General features: G+C 33.0%; 1 protein-coding gene across 1 annotated transcript in view; it reads right to left on the bottom strand.

Moving 5' to 3' along the window:
- Positions 1-4,379: 4,379 nt before the first annotated feature.
- The window catches only part of LOC149775140 (serine/threonine/tyrosine-interacting-like protein 1), a 30,410-nt gene continuing 17,487 nt past the window's right edge, over positions 4,380-17,302 (bottom strand). The window contains exons 7-9 of the mRNA XM_089943320.1: positions 13,513-13,610; positions 8,990-9,102; positions 4,380-5,492 (exon numbers count right to left, since the gene is read on the bottom strand). Coding sequence (XP_089799446.1) covers positions 5,361-5,492; positions 8,990-9,102; positions 13,513-13,610 — 343 coding nt within the window. The 3' untranslated portion in view covers positions 4,380-5,360. The remainder of the gene's footprint in view (positions 5,493-8,989; positions 9,103-13,512; positions 13,611-17,302) is intronic.

The following is a 17,302-nucleotide window of genomic DNA, read 5'->3' as shown; positions in this document are numbered from 1 at the left end:
CCAATTACTGGACCAAAATATTTTTTAGTTCTTGCTTTGTTAAAGAAGCCTTTGCCGCAGAAAGATCTGGCAAGCTGGAGCAATTCATCCTTTTTCAAGGAGTCGAACCATTGCTGGGTAGGCTTTAAAATAAAATTATCCACTTTAAAAGATAATATAAAAGCTTGTTGGTTTCACTGTTTATTTCTAAAATGTGAAATAATACCTTGAACTTAGAAACTTCCAATACAAGTTTAAACTGAATTTCAAAACTAAGTTATCTGAAACATTTTAGAAAAACTTGTTCCCATGGACGAGTCTCCAATTTTCTATTACGACTCTATGATCTTAAGTAATTGAAAAGAGTGAGAACCAACAAGTTTTGTAAAATTCAACAAATAATTTATTTCCCATGAATACAATGTGAATTTTTTTTAAAAATGAACTTGCGGTAGTCTTTAAATGAATTCACAGTAATTCCATACAGCTATTATATATCCAAATAGTCTTTAAATGAATGCCATGGTACTGTAATTCCAATGAATGATTAAATTAAATAAATTACGGTCATCAATCCTCTTAGTACAACTCTTCCAAGATGGATAGTACTAGTAAGAATACCTAATTCTACGAAGTAATTCTAGAGAGAATGCAATATGAATCATCTTTGTATTTCAGAATCACTTAACAATTAAACAAGGTCATGTGGTTTTATGCTAGCTAATCAAGAATTAGGGCATCCTGGCATTTCAGATCTCATTTCTTGAATTTAGATCATATGATGTTTACCTGGATTTAATAGTACTACTCGATCCTGAAAATCATGTATGACTTAATTTATGCATTTTACATGACCCATCTTTAAAATGCAAACTACAGTCAATGGATATTAGTATTAAATATGTCATTAACTGAATGACCCTTACAAAAGCTATTACTGTGTTACAAAAATAATGTACATAATATAGGTATACACAAATATGTCAACTGACAACAAACAGTGCAAAACAAGTTTCAAACTAGCCTGAGCAATTTCAATTCTAACCAAGTCCATAACTATTTCTACTGGAATAAAACTTAAAAATGTTGGATGTTTTGACTAGTTTGTTTCAACTTGACTGATGATGTTGTGCACTATATTATATCAACCTACATATGGATGAGCCATAGATCCATCTATTGTTTCCAGTAAATTGGCATTACCATAAATTATATCCCAGATATTTCATCATTTTAACAGTAATCATAAGTGAGTAATGAGTGAAATGAAAGAACTATATAATGAAAATATGCTGGCTATAAACAGATGTTGATTTTATTTGCACATAATCCATAATATATGGTAAGGTTAATTTACTGGTACATATACAACAGATGGCCATGTGGCTCATCCATTAATACTTTGCTTGAGTGAATAACTGTTTTATGCATATATGTGCCAAAAGAGAGAGAGAGAAACTGATACACAGAGTTGTAATTCAATATAATCCACTTTGTTACATACCAATATTCCTGTATTAATGCTATGCTGTATTTTTTCCACTTTTACTTTTATTATGAAAACTGTTGAAAGCAGTGTTCAATAAGACAAGGAGACTAAACTACGGGTAGCATGACTGCACTTAGACCAAACTACAGGTAGCATTACTGCTTTGAGATCAGACTATAGGTAGCATTACTGAGACCAGACATCAGGTAGCATGACTACTGAGACCAAATAATGGATAGAATGACTGCACTGAGACCAAACTACAGGTAAGCATGACTGTCCAGAGATCAAACTATAGGTAGCATGATTGCAACGAGACCAGACTACAGGTGTGTGTGTATCATATCGCTACGATGTCTGCAGTGTGGCAGTTTATAATGATGTCTAGCACTGGGTATCATGCTGCAGACATGTAGCATCATGTCCCACCTAGTCACATTATCCTGACACCAGGCCAACCAGTCCTAACACTAATCTCTTAATGCTGAGTGCCTAGCATATGATGGCATTGATTATTAAATTCATCTTCTTTGAAATGTACACTATTTAATTCTGTTTAGTAATGTTGCTACTTTTTTTTAAATAAATATAGTCAACTCAATATGTATGCTTTTGAAACTTAGATTGTTTAAAAACAACAGTAAGGAACAAAAACCCATGTAATATTTGACTTGTTTTAAGACCTTGTTGATTAAAGAACACACACCTTAGCTTTGACATATTCCTTATTGCATTCAGTATTTCAAATACGCAAGATGTTACTAAAAAGTGCATTTGGCCATGTTTGAGCTATAACTCATTATGACAAAAGCAAGTAACTTGTTTATTTGCTGCACATCTGCACAAAAATTAATTCATTTACTTGATAGTTGCTATAGGTTGACTGTTTTGTTTTGTATCAGAAAATTGATTTGTATTTTATTTACAAGGTCCCCAAATATATAATTTGTAATTGCCATGCTTGTGATATGCTTTAAAATAAGTACTTTAAACAGACAAATTAAATTGCTTGTTCACAGGATTTGTATGATATTCTGTGATTTGCTGTATATACTTGCTCAAAATAAAAAATCTGGCAACAAACTGCACAGACTCAGATCTGCCATGCGATGTATTAAAGACCCAGATCTGCCATGCAATGTATTAAAGACCCAGATCTGCCATGCAATGTATTAAAGACCCAGATCTGTTATGCATTGTATTAAAGACCCAGATCTGCCATGCGATGTATTAAGGATCCAGATCTGCCATGCGATGTATTAAAGACCCAGATCTGCCATGCGATGTATTAAAGACCCAGATCTGCCATGCAATGTATTAAAGACCCAGATCTGCCATGCGATGTTTTAAAGATCCAGATCTGCCATGCGATGTATTAAAGATCCAGATCTGCCATGCGATGTTTTAAAGACCCAGATCTGCCATGCATTGTATTAAAGACCCAGATCTGCCATGCGATGTATTAAAGACCCAGATCTGCCATGCGATGTATTAAAGACCCAGATCTGCCATGCAATGTATTAAAGACCCATATCTGCCATGTGATGTATTAAAGACCCAGATCTGCCATGCGATGTATTAAAGATCCAGATCTGCCATGCGATGTGTTAAAGACCCAGATCTGCCATGCAATGTATTAAAGACCCAGATCTGCCATGCGATGTATTAAAGACTTATGGCTACATCGATAAAAACTATTGAGGCATACTGCCATTTTTCATTAGCTCAAGTATCACACATGTCCATCTGTCAATAGCTTATACATGTACAATATTCTCCCGAGCAGATGTATTTGGTGTGAAAATAATTTAATAGAGTGTGTCTGTGTGTGTCTATTTAAGATTCAAATCTTAAAGTATCTTGACATTTGGGTAATTTGCAGTTTTAAGGGAAATCTTGGGGGAGGTTACTCTAGTTTCTCTATTTTTATAAGTTTCCAGCTCCAAAATAACTGTCTGCTCAGATTTTAAGAAATAAGAACTAAATGTTTCCATCATATTAGTTGGTATTTTTAGATAAAAGTAAAGAAAAATATTCTGGTTGGAAAGAAATTGCCCTCACCCCAAAACAAAGAAGATTAAATGGTTGGTCACTCAGACTTCACCCAGACTCTGGGAACTAAACATAGTATGTGCTGATGTCATTTTCCTTCCTTAGAAAGATAGAGAGAGAGAGTTATCAATATACGCTAGGCAGAACGGAATGTGCTATCCCTTGATTCTTTAGAAGAATGCTTGATAATAGTTGGCAGACCTAATATTTAATACAAATAATACTATCATAGAGGTTAGAGATGGGTTCGAATCTCCATAGAGTATGAATTGAAAATTCTCTAACCTGGATGATAGTATTATTTGTATTATATATAGTAGCATTATAAGGGAGCCAAGAAAAAATGTCAAAATCTGCAAGGTCAGGTTTTGTTTTAAATTCAGTATCATCAACAAAAGATTTTTAATTTAATCTGGTTGGAAAAAATGGATATAGATTTGCCTTTTCTTATTGAATTTTTTATATATTATATTTATCAAACTCATAGATACCCACTTGCTTACCAAATGTGTAGTTAAAAAAATTGTGTTTACCAAGACCTTTTGTGTAGTTACCAAAACCCAAAGTATAGTTGCCAGGACTGTTTGTGTTGTTATCAAGAACCTGTGTGAAGTTATTAGTACCCTCTGTGTAGGTACCAAGCCTTTGTGAAGTTACTAAGACTTTGTGTTGTTTTTATGACCTCATGTGTATTAAATAAGACAATGTGTATATACCAAGGCAGTGTGTGAGGTGGGGTGGGTGGGAGTAATCAATGGTAAAACTTTGTCGTTGCTATTTGCTAAGTAAACACAGAATGGACTACTTCACTTCTGTCCTTCACTTAGATACTGTTGAAAAGAAGAAAGAGAATAAAAACTTGGAATAAACAGATTTTACTATCAAAAAAATAATATGAGATTGAATGCAGAATATGTACAGAAGATCTAATGCAGTTGAAAATCTGAAAAATGATAAATTACATGAAAAAATAAATAAAAATAAAAATGTACTTTTATTACAATACTACTTATAGATACCATGATCATGTTTTCAAATACTGGATAAGTTTTGCAATATCCATCTTTAACAAAATCAGATGATCTTTTGATGAATGTTTCCAAGTGTTTAATGTACACAATATATTACATGCCTTTTCTCAGATTCCTGGAACATTAGTTTTATCTCATGAGATAAATAAAAGTCATGGTACCATCATATCGGACTCACAACCTGAAATAATATGCTTCTTTTATATAATAAAAGTTGTTTAAAAAAACTTGACAAGATTCACATTTTATTTTGGATTTTTTTGTCTGAAATACCCATGATAAATTATAATAAAACTTGTACAATTTTAAACATTGTAAAGTACAAAAATGACATTCTTTCAGTGCTTTTAATTGTAATAACTACAATTTTAAACAGTGTGATATATAAACATGACACTCAGTATTTTTTCCATCAGTGCACTGCATACATTGCCATATGGGTAGTCTCACATGTTAACACAACAAGGCATCTGTAACATGGATGGGTTTTTAAATACCAAATCAATACATATTTGATGTATTATGAAAGCTATATTTTAAGTTTCTGTGCTTTTATATCACAATATCATTATATCAATATTTATCACAGCATGTGTCAATATAAAAGATAACAAAAGTCAACGACATTTATGAAATAACAGTACTGATAAAATTCTCTGAAGTTGTTATTACACTTTTTATGATAATGAACAGTATAGCTTGTAATGTGTGGAAAGAAACAGGTACTTTTTAAATGTATTCTTCTCTTCATCACCAGATTCTTCGCTGAGTTCTTGTGCTAAAGTTTTTGATAAAGTACACAGAATGAATCAAAACTTTGGATCACTAATGTCTGTGTTTTTTTTACCCAAAACCTCAGCCTCCCATTCTGATAGTTGTTCTATGAATCCACGGTTTGGCCTGACTGAACTGCAGCATTTCAATGCATGTTGATAAGCTTCCTATAAAAGACAGTGCACAGTCTAAGGTAATACTCATCTTAAAACGGTGATATTTGTGAATGAAAAGTGTTTAGTTTTATGACTAACAAAACAGTTTAATTCTTGATGTTAAAAATAATGTAACTAACATAACTGAAAGATGTGACTAGTTATGTTATTAAGTCACTGAAAATAAATATAAAGTATGAAATTAATATTTAGCACAAACATTTAGATCCAACCATCAGTTACAAAATCGGGTTTATTGAGGAAGTCCCTAGGGTTTGTAGGTTGTGGTCCTTCTTGCCTTAATGTCTAAAACTTTGGTTAAGAATTCTTATGACTGTCTAGACTGTGATATGATATACTTGTTATTCTGGTAGTAACTCTGATTGTTTGGGTGGGCATACCAAGGAATGTGTACATAGTGTTTGCACAATAATCCCAAAGTAGGTCAATTCACATCATTATTAGGTTGTAAGATCCTAATATCCAAGTTCTGTTAGGATGCCTTGATACCACAGCAATAAAACCATGTTTTCCTTAACTTATAACATTTGAAAATTTGAATCACATATTAAACTAAAATTTTAAAAACAAGCTAAGAAGAATTTATTTGTGAACAAGGGACACTTTACATGAACATGTGCAAATTATCAAAGAGAGACAACACTAATGAAGCCACAATTTGTTTTTCTAAAAGCAATTTGGAAAACCGTGGGTCAAGTGTTTTCAAAGTGAGACTTCAATTTTATGAAGTTTTCTTCTTATCTGAATGTAAAAAAAAACCTAAATACTTTCTTGAGAAAGCAATGCAGTTATTGCCATCCTGATAATTCATATCAATTAAGAACCCAAATTAAGCCATCTTTGCCCAACATGACAAGTTTTCAAATTAAGCCATCATTGTCCACATGACAAGTTTTGAGATTAAGCCATCATTGTCCAACATGACAAGTTTTCAAATTAAGCCATCATTGTCCAACATGACAATTTTTCAAATTAAGCCATCACTGTCCAACATGACGATTTTTCAAATTAAGTGAAACATAACGGCAGAGTTATTTTGTAAAAGTAGTTCACATTCACGTAATATTCCTCTTTCATTTATTACATAAATTTAAGCAAAACAAGTTGTCATATAGAAAATAAGAAAATTGTTGATGGCAACAAGTACTGAAACTTTGATTGATAAGCTTTCATTGCATTTATCCTTCAAAACCTTAAAGTTAAAATCCTATGTATTTTACAACAATCAGGCAGCAAGTAAAAAAATCTGCAAGTGATTCCAGTTATAAAGGTTGTATAAGACCTGGGATGTAGTGATGAATTAAAAAAAACATGCCCTATCATTTTCTTTATAAATGTTTTCAAAAATTGAAAATGCTTAAAACAAAAATGGTATATAGAAAAAAGAGCTTTAATAAGTTTTAACTCATAGTATATATTTTGTAACATGCATTAAAATAATCAGAAAATATTAATTTTCAACACTATGTTCCTTTATGTTTGTGACAGATCTATTAAGTACACTCTCTATAGCTCTAATTTTGGCATAAGAGTGTCTTTAAGGTGAACACAAGGCATTAATAACCACATGCCAGACCTAGGAATAAATTTAGGAACCTCTACAATTCCAGTACACATCTCTAGATTCCTTGTAAATACAAGAACCCCATCTAGATTCCCTATAATTACAATAACCCTATCTAAATTCCTTCTAAATACAATAACCCCATCTAGATTCCCTATAATTGAAATAACCCTATTTAGATTCCTTGAAAATATAATCCTATCTAGACTCCTTGTAAATATAATAACCCTATCTACACTCCTTGTAAATATAATAACCCTATCTAGATTCCTTGTAAATACAATAACCCTATCTAAATTCCTTGTAAATATAATAAATCTATCTAGACTCCTTGTAAATACAATAACTCTATCAAGATTCCTTGTAAACATAATAACCCTATCCAAATTCCTTGTAAATACAATACCCCTATCTAAATTCCTTGTAAATATAATAAATCTATCTAGACTCCTTGTAAATACAATAACTCTATCAAGATTCCTTGTAAACATAAAACCCAATCTAAATTCCTTGTAAATACAATAACCCTATCTAAATTCCTTGTAAATACAATAACCCCATCTAGATTCCCTATAATTGAAATAACCCTATATAGATTCCTTTTAAATATAAAAACTCTAAATAGATTACTTGTAAATACAATAGCCCTATCTAAATTCCTTGTAAATAAAATAACCCTATCTAAATTCCTTGTAAATACAATAACTCTATCTAAATTCCTTGTAAATATAATAACTCTATCTAGACTCCTTGTAAATATAATAACTCTATCTAGACTCCTTGTAAATATAATAACCCTATATAGATTCCTTTTAAATATAAAAACTCTAAATAGATTACTTGTAAATACAATAACCCTATCTAAATTCCTTGTAAATAAAATAACCCTATCTAAATTCCTTGTAAATACAATAACTCTATCAAAATTCCTTGTAAATATAATAACCCTTTCTAAATTCTTTGTAATTAAAATAACCCTATATAGATTTGTTGTAAATATCATAACCCTATATAGATTCCTTGTAAATATAATAAGGGGCCATCCATTTAGTATGCATGAATCTGGCAAAGCTTGACCCCTCCCCCCATACACATGCATACTTTTTAAAAAAAAACCTGCAAACATACACTTGATGCCCCCCCCCCAATTCTATAGAATGGTATATAATTAGTCCATGCAGAAACGATCATGGATTAATAATATTAATGTGTTTAATAAAACATATAGTCCATCGATGGCTGTATCAAAGAAATAAGCTGCGTAACTTTAAATCATTTGTCTAGTGTCTGCTAACATTTAAACATTGATTGAACCCAGTCAAACAGGTTACGTCTTAGACAAATTATTATCAAGATCCCCTCGTTTCCTATGCATATGTACCCTCCCCCCATATGCAAGTGTTAGCATTTGTGTTACCCTCCTCCCCCTCCATGTGTACACACTAAATGGATGGCCCATAACCTTATCTATATGCCTTATAAATTCTATCTAGATTCCTTGTAAGTATAATAACCCTATATAGATTCCTTGTAAATATAATAGCCCTATATAGATTCCTTGTAAATATAATAGCCCTATATAGATTCCTTATAAATATAATAGCACTATATAGATTCCTTGTAAATACAATAATCCTATCTAGATTCTTTGTAAACACAATAACGCTATCTAACTTCATTGTAAATATAACAACCATATCTAGATTCCTTATAAATACAAATAACCCCATCTAATTACAATAACCCCATCAAGATTCCTTATAATTACAATAATCTGATCTAGATTCCCCATTGTACAATAACCACATCTAGATTCCCTTTAATTGCAATAACTCCATCTAGATTCCCTTTAATTGCAATAACCCCATCTAGTTTCCCCATAATTACAATAACCCATCCAGATTCTCTGGAATCTTTACTATACCTTGAGGGTCCATTTGTTGTGGTATATAATGTAGGCGATGACAATGGTAGCACTTCTGCTGATTCCCAAGTTAGAGAAAACAAGAACTGCTTCTCCAGCTGCCATGTGAGTATCTGCAAAAAATATAAACCATTCTTCCTAGACATATTTAACCGTATACTGAGTGTACCCAGCTGCAGTAATGTAGACCCTGATATGTCATCATGGAATGTGCCTGCTTGAAATTGAGCAAACAACATAAACTATGATCTGGCAGTTCACTGTGCAATGAGAGATCAGGGTCAAGATGAGCAGTTATCAAAGTTTGAACAGAAAATATTATTGTAATATGTCTGATTCTTTAACATGCAGAACCAAAATAATACCACACTGTAGAATGGTTGTCTTTTTTACTGAAACAAAATGAGATTCCACCATACACTGATTCTCAAAAGTGTAGAACATAAGTGAGATTGCATATGTAGAATTTGGTTTTAGTTATTACCTATTATTACCTAGTCTTTGATTTCGTAATTCTCTTCATCTCCTATGATTCTTTATGAACTAATAAAAGTTTGATTTATTGCTAAATCATGCATTTTCTGTATGTTCAGTTGTTAAGAAATTACATAATTTACAACCTCAAAACTTTGTTACACCAGCAGCTAAAAGTAACATTAAGACAAAAATCTGTCCAAACACATGCTCCTAAATTCAATTCAAAAATATTTTGTTTTAATTGTAATGAATCACCATCATAAGGGTATAATTCCAGTGGAGATTTTTGCTGATTGTGTTTATCACTAGTGCCAACATTATAAAGTGCTGACAGCTGGACATGTGTTACAGATATAAATGAATAGATACAATCACCTCCCAACATGCTATTCAATATCACATGCTGCCAATTTAATTCTTCCAAAGATAAAACATGTGGATCAATAGACCAGTGCATATACAAGGTACATTAATGCTAAGGGACATCATGAGCAAGCTTTGCCTGAATAGGAAGAAATAAATGCTGGTTCCCATAGCAACCAAGTTAACATGTTTACTAATCATTATTTATTATTATGCTGATACTATGCATCATTAGTATCTATCAGGCTGATACGATGCATCATTAGTTTCTGACAGACTGATGCCATACATCATTAGTCTCTGACAGATTGATACCATGCATCATTAGTCGCTGAAAGGCTGATATCATGCATTATTAGTCTATGACAGACTGATACCATACATCATTAGTCTCTGACAGACTGATACCATGCATCATTAGTCAGTCTCTGAAAGACTGATACCATGCATCATTAGTCTATGACAGACTGATGCCATACATCATTAGTCTCTGAAAGACTGATACCATGCATCATTAGTCTCTGACAGACTGATGCCATACATCATTAGTCTCTGACAGACTGATACCATGCATCATTAGTCTCTGAAAGACTGATACCATGCATCATTAGTCTATGAAAGACTGATACCATGCATCATCAGTATCTGACAGACTGATACCATGCATCATTAGTCTCTGAAAGTCTGATACCATGCATCATTAGTCTCTGAAAGACTGATACCATGCATCATTAGTTTCTGACAGACTGACACCATGCATCATTAGTCTCTGAAAGACCAATACCATGCATCATTAGTCTCTGACAGACTGATACCATGCATCATTAATCTCTGGCAGACTGATACCAGGCATCAGTAGTCTCTACAGTTTCGTATTTTGCAGAGAATTTTAAAGAAAAAGAATTTCCCCTGGTTTCCTCACTGGTTATACTGGCTATTTAATAAAGACCTTGTATATCTTAGGTATTGTTCAAAGAACCTTTAATTCCCTTTGTTATGGTGCATGATTGATGGGTATAATATGGGTTATAGAGTATGCAGCTTGGCCTTGCTCCAGATGTGCACCTTTCAAAAACTGCTATCTCCGCTTGGTCATTTTAACTTCCTGGACTTCAGAGGTAAAGGAGCTAATAACTTTTTTTTACATTTTATATATGTAGTATTTCATCCATTGCACCTTCAGAACCTGGTATTGTCTAGTTCCTGATTTTTTTAGCATAAGGGAGCAGTCATTTTAGTTAGCAGTGTGCTTAGATCATGTACAATTTCCAAAGAAATGTCAGCCACATTATATCAAAGTAGCATAGAGGTATGTCAACATTCTCCCCACTGTCATGTTTCAAATGCAACATCTTCACCCTACATATGTTACTCTCTCAAAAGTACATAACTGCCATGCATCATTAGTATCTGACAGGCTGATACCATGCATCATTAGTATCTGATACACTGATACCATGCATCATTAGTTTCTGAAAGACTGATACCATGCATCATTAGTTTCTAACACACTGATACATGCATTATTAGTATCTGACAGACTGATACCATGCATGATTAGTATCTGACAGACTGATACCATGCATGATTAGTCTCTGAAAGACTGACATAACCATGCACCATTAATATTTGAAAGATTGATACAATGCATCATTAGTCTCTGAAAGACTGATACCATGCATCATTAGTATCTGACAGACTGATACCATGCAACATTAGTATCTGACAGACTGATACCATGCAACATTAGTATCTGACAGACTGATACCATGCATCATTAGTATCTGGCACACTGATACCATGCATCATTAGTATCTGACAGACTGATACCATGCATCATCAGTATCTGACACACCAATACATGCATCATTAGTACCTGACAGACTGATACCATGCAACATTAGTATCTGTAGTATCTGATAGACTGATACCATGCATCATTAGTATCTGACACACTGATACATGCATCATTAGTATCTGACACACTGATACATGCATCATTAGTATCTGACAAACTGATACCATGCATCATTAGTATCTGACACACTGATACCATGCATCATTAGTATCTGACAAACTGATACATGCATCATTAGTATCTGACACACTGATACATGCATCATTAGTATCTGACACACTGATACATGCATCATTAGTATCTGACAGACTGATACCATGCAACATTAGTATCTGACACACTAATACCATGCATCATTAGTATCTGCAGTATCTGACACACTGATACATGCATCATTAGTATCTGACACACTGATACATGCATCATTAGTATCTGAAAAACTGATACCATGCATCATTAGCATCTGACACACTGATACCATGCATTACTAGTATCTGACAGACTGATGCCATGCAACATTAGAATCTGACACACTGATACCATGCATCATTAGTATCTGTAGTATCTGACAGACTGATACCATGCATTATTAGTATCTGACAAACTAATACCATGCATCATTAGTATCTGACACACTGATACATGCACCATTAGTATCTGACAGACTGATACCATGCAACATTAGTATCTAACAGACTGATACCATGCTTGATTAGTCTCTGAAAGACTGACATAACCATGCACCATTAATATTTGAAAGACTGATACCATGCATCATTAGTCTCTGAAAGACTGATACCATGCATCATTAGTATCTGACACACTGATACATGCATCATTAGTATCTGACAGACTGATACCATGCAACATTAGTATCTGACAGACTGATAACATGAATCATTAGTCTCTGAAAGACTGACATAACCATGCACCATTACTATTTGAAAGACTGATACCATGCATCATCAGTCTCTGAAAGACTGATAAATGCATCATTAGTCTCTGAAAGACTGATACATGCATCATTAGTCTCTGAAAGACTGATACCCTGCATTATTAGTCTCTGAAAGACTGATACCATGCATCATTAGCCTCTGAAAGACTGATACATGGATCATTAGTCTATGAAAGACTGATATCATGCATTTTTAGTCTCTGAAAAACTGATACCATGCATTACTAGTCTCTGAAAGACTGATGCCATGCAATATTATTCTCTGAAAGACTGATACATGCATAATTAGTTTCTAAAAGACTGATACCATGCATCATTAGTATTTGAAAAACTGATACCATGCATCATTATTCTCTGAAAAACTGATACCATGCATCATTAGTCTCTAAAAGACTGATACCATGCATCATTAGTCTCTGAAAGACTGATACCATGCATCATTAGTCTCTGAAAGACTGATACATGCATAATTAGTTTCTAAAAGACTGATACCATGCATCATTAGTATTTGAAAGACCAAGTTACAATACTTCTTTTCTGTGTTTCACTTCTGATGTTAATTAAAAATTAATGCAAAACTTGTTTATGACTTTTGTGTTTAAAAAAATGTAAAACTTTGACCAGCCTAAATCATCTGTAACAGTTTTGGACGTGGAGAAAATGTCTTCATTGATACTACATTGCTATTAATATAAAAAATAACAATTAAAGGCAAATAAACCAATACTGACAACATCATTCTTTTGAAGAAGTTTCAAATAGGAGGAATTTTGAGATTTTAATGAATGGTAGTTTCTATGAAAATTTTGATCAAGTGAATAATATTATAATAAGCATGTTAGAATGTTCAGAGGAAAATGCCATGCTCACCAAGAAATGAGCAGGCAACCTGAAACTGGCTATACAAGTCAGCCTCATTTGAGTCGTCCACCTGTACATGTAGCAAATGTGGTCCTGGTTCTGAAAAACTGAAGAAAAAAACATGGAATAAATACCAATTTGCAATGTACTCATTTAACCAACATGATGACATTTGACCAAGATGATACTTGATTTATTGCATTCATCTGATAAAGGTATGCACTACAAAATTTTCTCAAAATGAGCAAAAGCTTGCATACACAAGTTGTATCTAGCATGTCAGGAAGTGTACCCATGAAACAATTAAAATTATTTGCAGATTAGTAAGGTAAAAATACATCATGAAAACGTAAATGTTCCTCAATAGCCATAAGTTAACTAACAGTTGCTATAAAAATAACAAACATACCAAAAAATTTATGAAGTTACTACTGTATATACTCAAGTGGAAGCTGAATCCAACTACAAAAAACATAGACCCTGACCTTCCATTGCACAATGTGCTGACATGTCAAGGTCTATGTTGTTTGTTCTACTGATTACAACTAACATATCACTTAGGCCCAGATATAACAGTGCACTATGTAAAGGCAGGTTTTGGTCTGTGTAATTTCCAGCTGGTACATTACATACATTATCATCTTGAAAAGTTGTCTCCCCCTTGAAAGGTTGTTAGGGAATACTTGCAAGTATTAGAGGGTGGCATTCAATACAGTAATATGGGCCAGTACTACACAACAATCCTTCATTACAGATGCCAGCCAATGGTAGTAATCAATGAAAGCTTACATCTGAGACAGCTTGCCAAATGAGATGTGTAAACAGAGCCTTGGAGTCTACATAGTTAATTTACCTGGAAAAATTCCATGCTAATCCACACATTTAGTACTAAATGATATAAATAAAATATGCAGATTTTTAGAGCAAGTACATTTTATTATTTATCTTTCATAAGAAGTTTAAAGAGTACGAAAAGTAAAATTCCATGCAACCTACTTCCAAATTGATAACATCAATGTAACCATGGTTCTGATTAGTCACATGACCAATATGATCTCATGGGTACTTATTGGGGAAATGAAACCTTTATTATCTGTGCAAACTCAATGCAATTATTGGTCCATCATGTGAAAGGACAGTTCATTAAGCAGCACTAAAATGTTTGTGTGAATGATGCATAATTCCATTCTTACTGAACTCAGCCAGGGCTTCTTCCAGTTGACTGTAAATCTATTTAACTAAACATTTTATTTTTGGAGATACACACATAAAAGGCTGCAATGAAAGATTCTAACCATTCACACACACACACACACACATCAGGGATTTTAAAATCAACTTGCCTAACTCCAGGGACAAGCTCAAATAAAGCCATCTTTCCAAGTAAATAGCCCATTGGTGAGTTCAAAAACCTGACTTCGGGTTTGTTAGTTTTGTTAGTGTTCCAATATTAACTGAAGACAGTTCTGACAAATAAGGAAGAAATATTGCTATTCTAATTTACCAGTTACATTTTAATCATAATATTTGTACCTATCCAAGATCTGCCATCTGGTCCCTAACCTAGCCGAGGCAGTTTGTTAGCTGACCGAATATAAAGATTGTTTTATGTTGCCTTCTCTAGGTGCATTAATTGTTAATAATATTACTTGGGAGATTTAATTGACAGGTGTGTTTGGAAATAAAAAGTAATTGTCGCTAAAGGGCAAGATTTCATTCAAAGCATGATTGATGAGCTGAAAATGTAACATCCACACACGGTGTTTATGATCTGCTCTTTATGTGGTAATTAGCTTGAGACTGATTCAAAAATACTGCTTGGCAAGCAATTAGATGGATAAAGAAAGAGATAAAGTAAAATCTCAATCTCAAAAGTATTTCGATGCATGTTGGTGGTTTCAAGATGACTAAATAATATTTGTCAGGTATGGTGGTATAATCAGCGTTCATAAATCTTTCAGTGGCGAGTTTAAATTAATCATTAAAAAGAGTCTAGCTTTCACTGTTCTTCATGTTGTTGATGAAAAGAGTCTGCTATGGAAACTCAAAAAAGTTTCTAGCTCTATTGAAAAATAAAAAAGAAGCAGCATGATGCTGCTAAATGTGCAAGATTAAGTTTCAGTAATTGTGGAATAATGAGTATCCATGGATAGAACATGACTCAGCAAATGAATTAATGTTCTGTAGCCACTGCCAAATTTATCCCAAATCTACTCAAGGTACAAACAGGATACAAATTCATTTTCCATAGGGAGTGACAATTAAGCAGAAACAGACATGTGAGTGGATAATTTAACACACCCTAGAAAAATGTAATAGAGTGAAATCATTGACAATTTTGTAACTATTTCAGTGATGGACTTATTTTTACCTTGCTTTCCTCCGGATTGCATAATAAAATCAGCATGATCATTTGAACTTTAATTGGGAAGACAAAAAATATTGTTATGCATGAAAAAACATAATTAAAATTAATATAGCTCTGTTCTTGTTTTTTTTTTTCTTCAAATCTCTCTCTCTCTCTTTTAAAAATCTAGCTATTTAAAACCATGTTCTACCTGACCATTTTTGAGGCAAGCTCAAGTTTCTGAAGGGCAAATTCAATTTTCTAGTAAGAATTTTATAACATTTGTAAATCAGTATATATATATATAAGCTCAATTATAACACAAATTTGGATATAACATGATTGCAGTGTGGCTCCCGAAATTTTATATACATGTATTTTTCTCACACATGAAAAAAAAAATCTTTCTGAAAAGTATGAAAAAAAGCCGTAAAAAGCTTATTATCATTTTGGGGAAGAGATCGTGCATGAATAATGCAAGATGATAGTGGAGTGGCTCCTGAAATCTTATATGTATTTTTCTTGTACATGAAAATACAGTTTTTTCTTCTTAAAAGTACGAAAAATAAAGTGTCAAATGTTTATTCTAGGATCACTGAGAGCTTTGCCAATGTTGCAAACTGTGATATTATTTTCCATATTGGTGGCAAAATATACCATCTGACAATTTTTTTTACTGGCGACAATGTTGGCTGTTTAAACTTGTATATACAACCATTGGTTTGGAGTGGAGAAATTCAAAGGCCCCATGAAAGGAAGCCACAAACCTGATATAAAATGCACTGAAATTTATCTACTGTTACATAAACAAATTTTTTGTCCATATTGATAAACCATCTTAACAGTGCATTGTTAAATCATAATCCGCTTATGTTGACATCGAGCATGAGTACTGTATATTGTGAAATATCCGCTTTTTTTGTTGATGACATTTCTGGTTGCAGAGATCAACCAGACAAGGCATTATCTCCTAACCTATCTTTTGTCAGATTTTTGGCCACTCACTAGTAATTATTATATTTACATAGACTAACATTTGTGTGTGGATAGTATGTAAAATTCCTCTTCTTTCCACTCAGAATTAAATCCTTCAGAATACCCACATGTTCTTTACTAATCCTTGTCATCAGACCAGAACACCTGCGTCTCTATTGTCCATTAACCCTTTGTTAAATTGAGTGGAAGGCAGCATCACTCTGCTACCACAAATGTAAAATATAAAAAATAAAAAACTTACTTGCTGGTTTATTCAGTAGGCAGGGAGAAACTGTAACTATAATCAACCAAACAACGGCCAATTCCTTTTTTAAAAATGTACCCAGATAAAGTAGTTTGATGAAATTTCAAAGAAAACATTACCTTTGAAGCACTAACTGTTATGAAAATGTACAAAGCAAATGGAAAAAAATCAGTCTCAATCATGCAATACATTTGATGTTGCCATCACAATAA

Source organism: Sinohyriopsis cumingii, chromosome 19 (genome assembly GCF_028554795.1).
Source record: "Sinohyriopsis cumingii isolate HCF-2022 chromosome 19, ASM2855479v2, whole genome shotgun sequence".
NCBI lineage: Eukaryota > Metazoa > Mollusca > Bivalvia > Unionida > Unionidae > Sinohyriopsis > Sinohyriopsis cumingii.
Note: the sequence above shows the minus strand (reverse complement) of the source record. Positions and strands in the feature narration are given on the sequence as shown.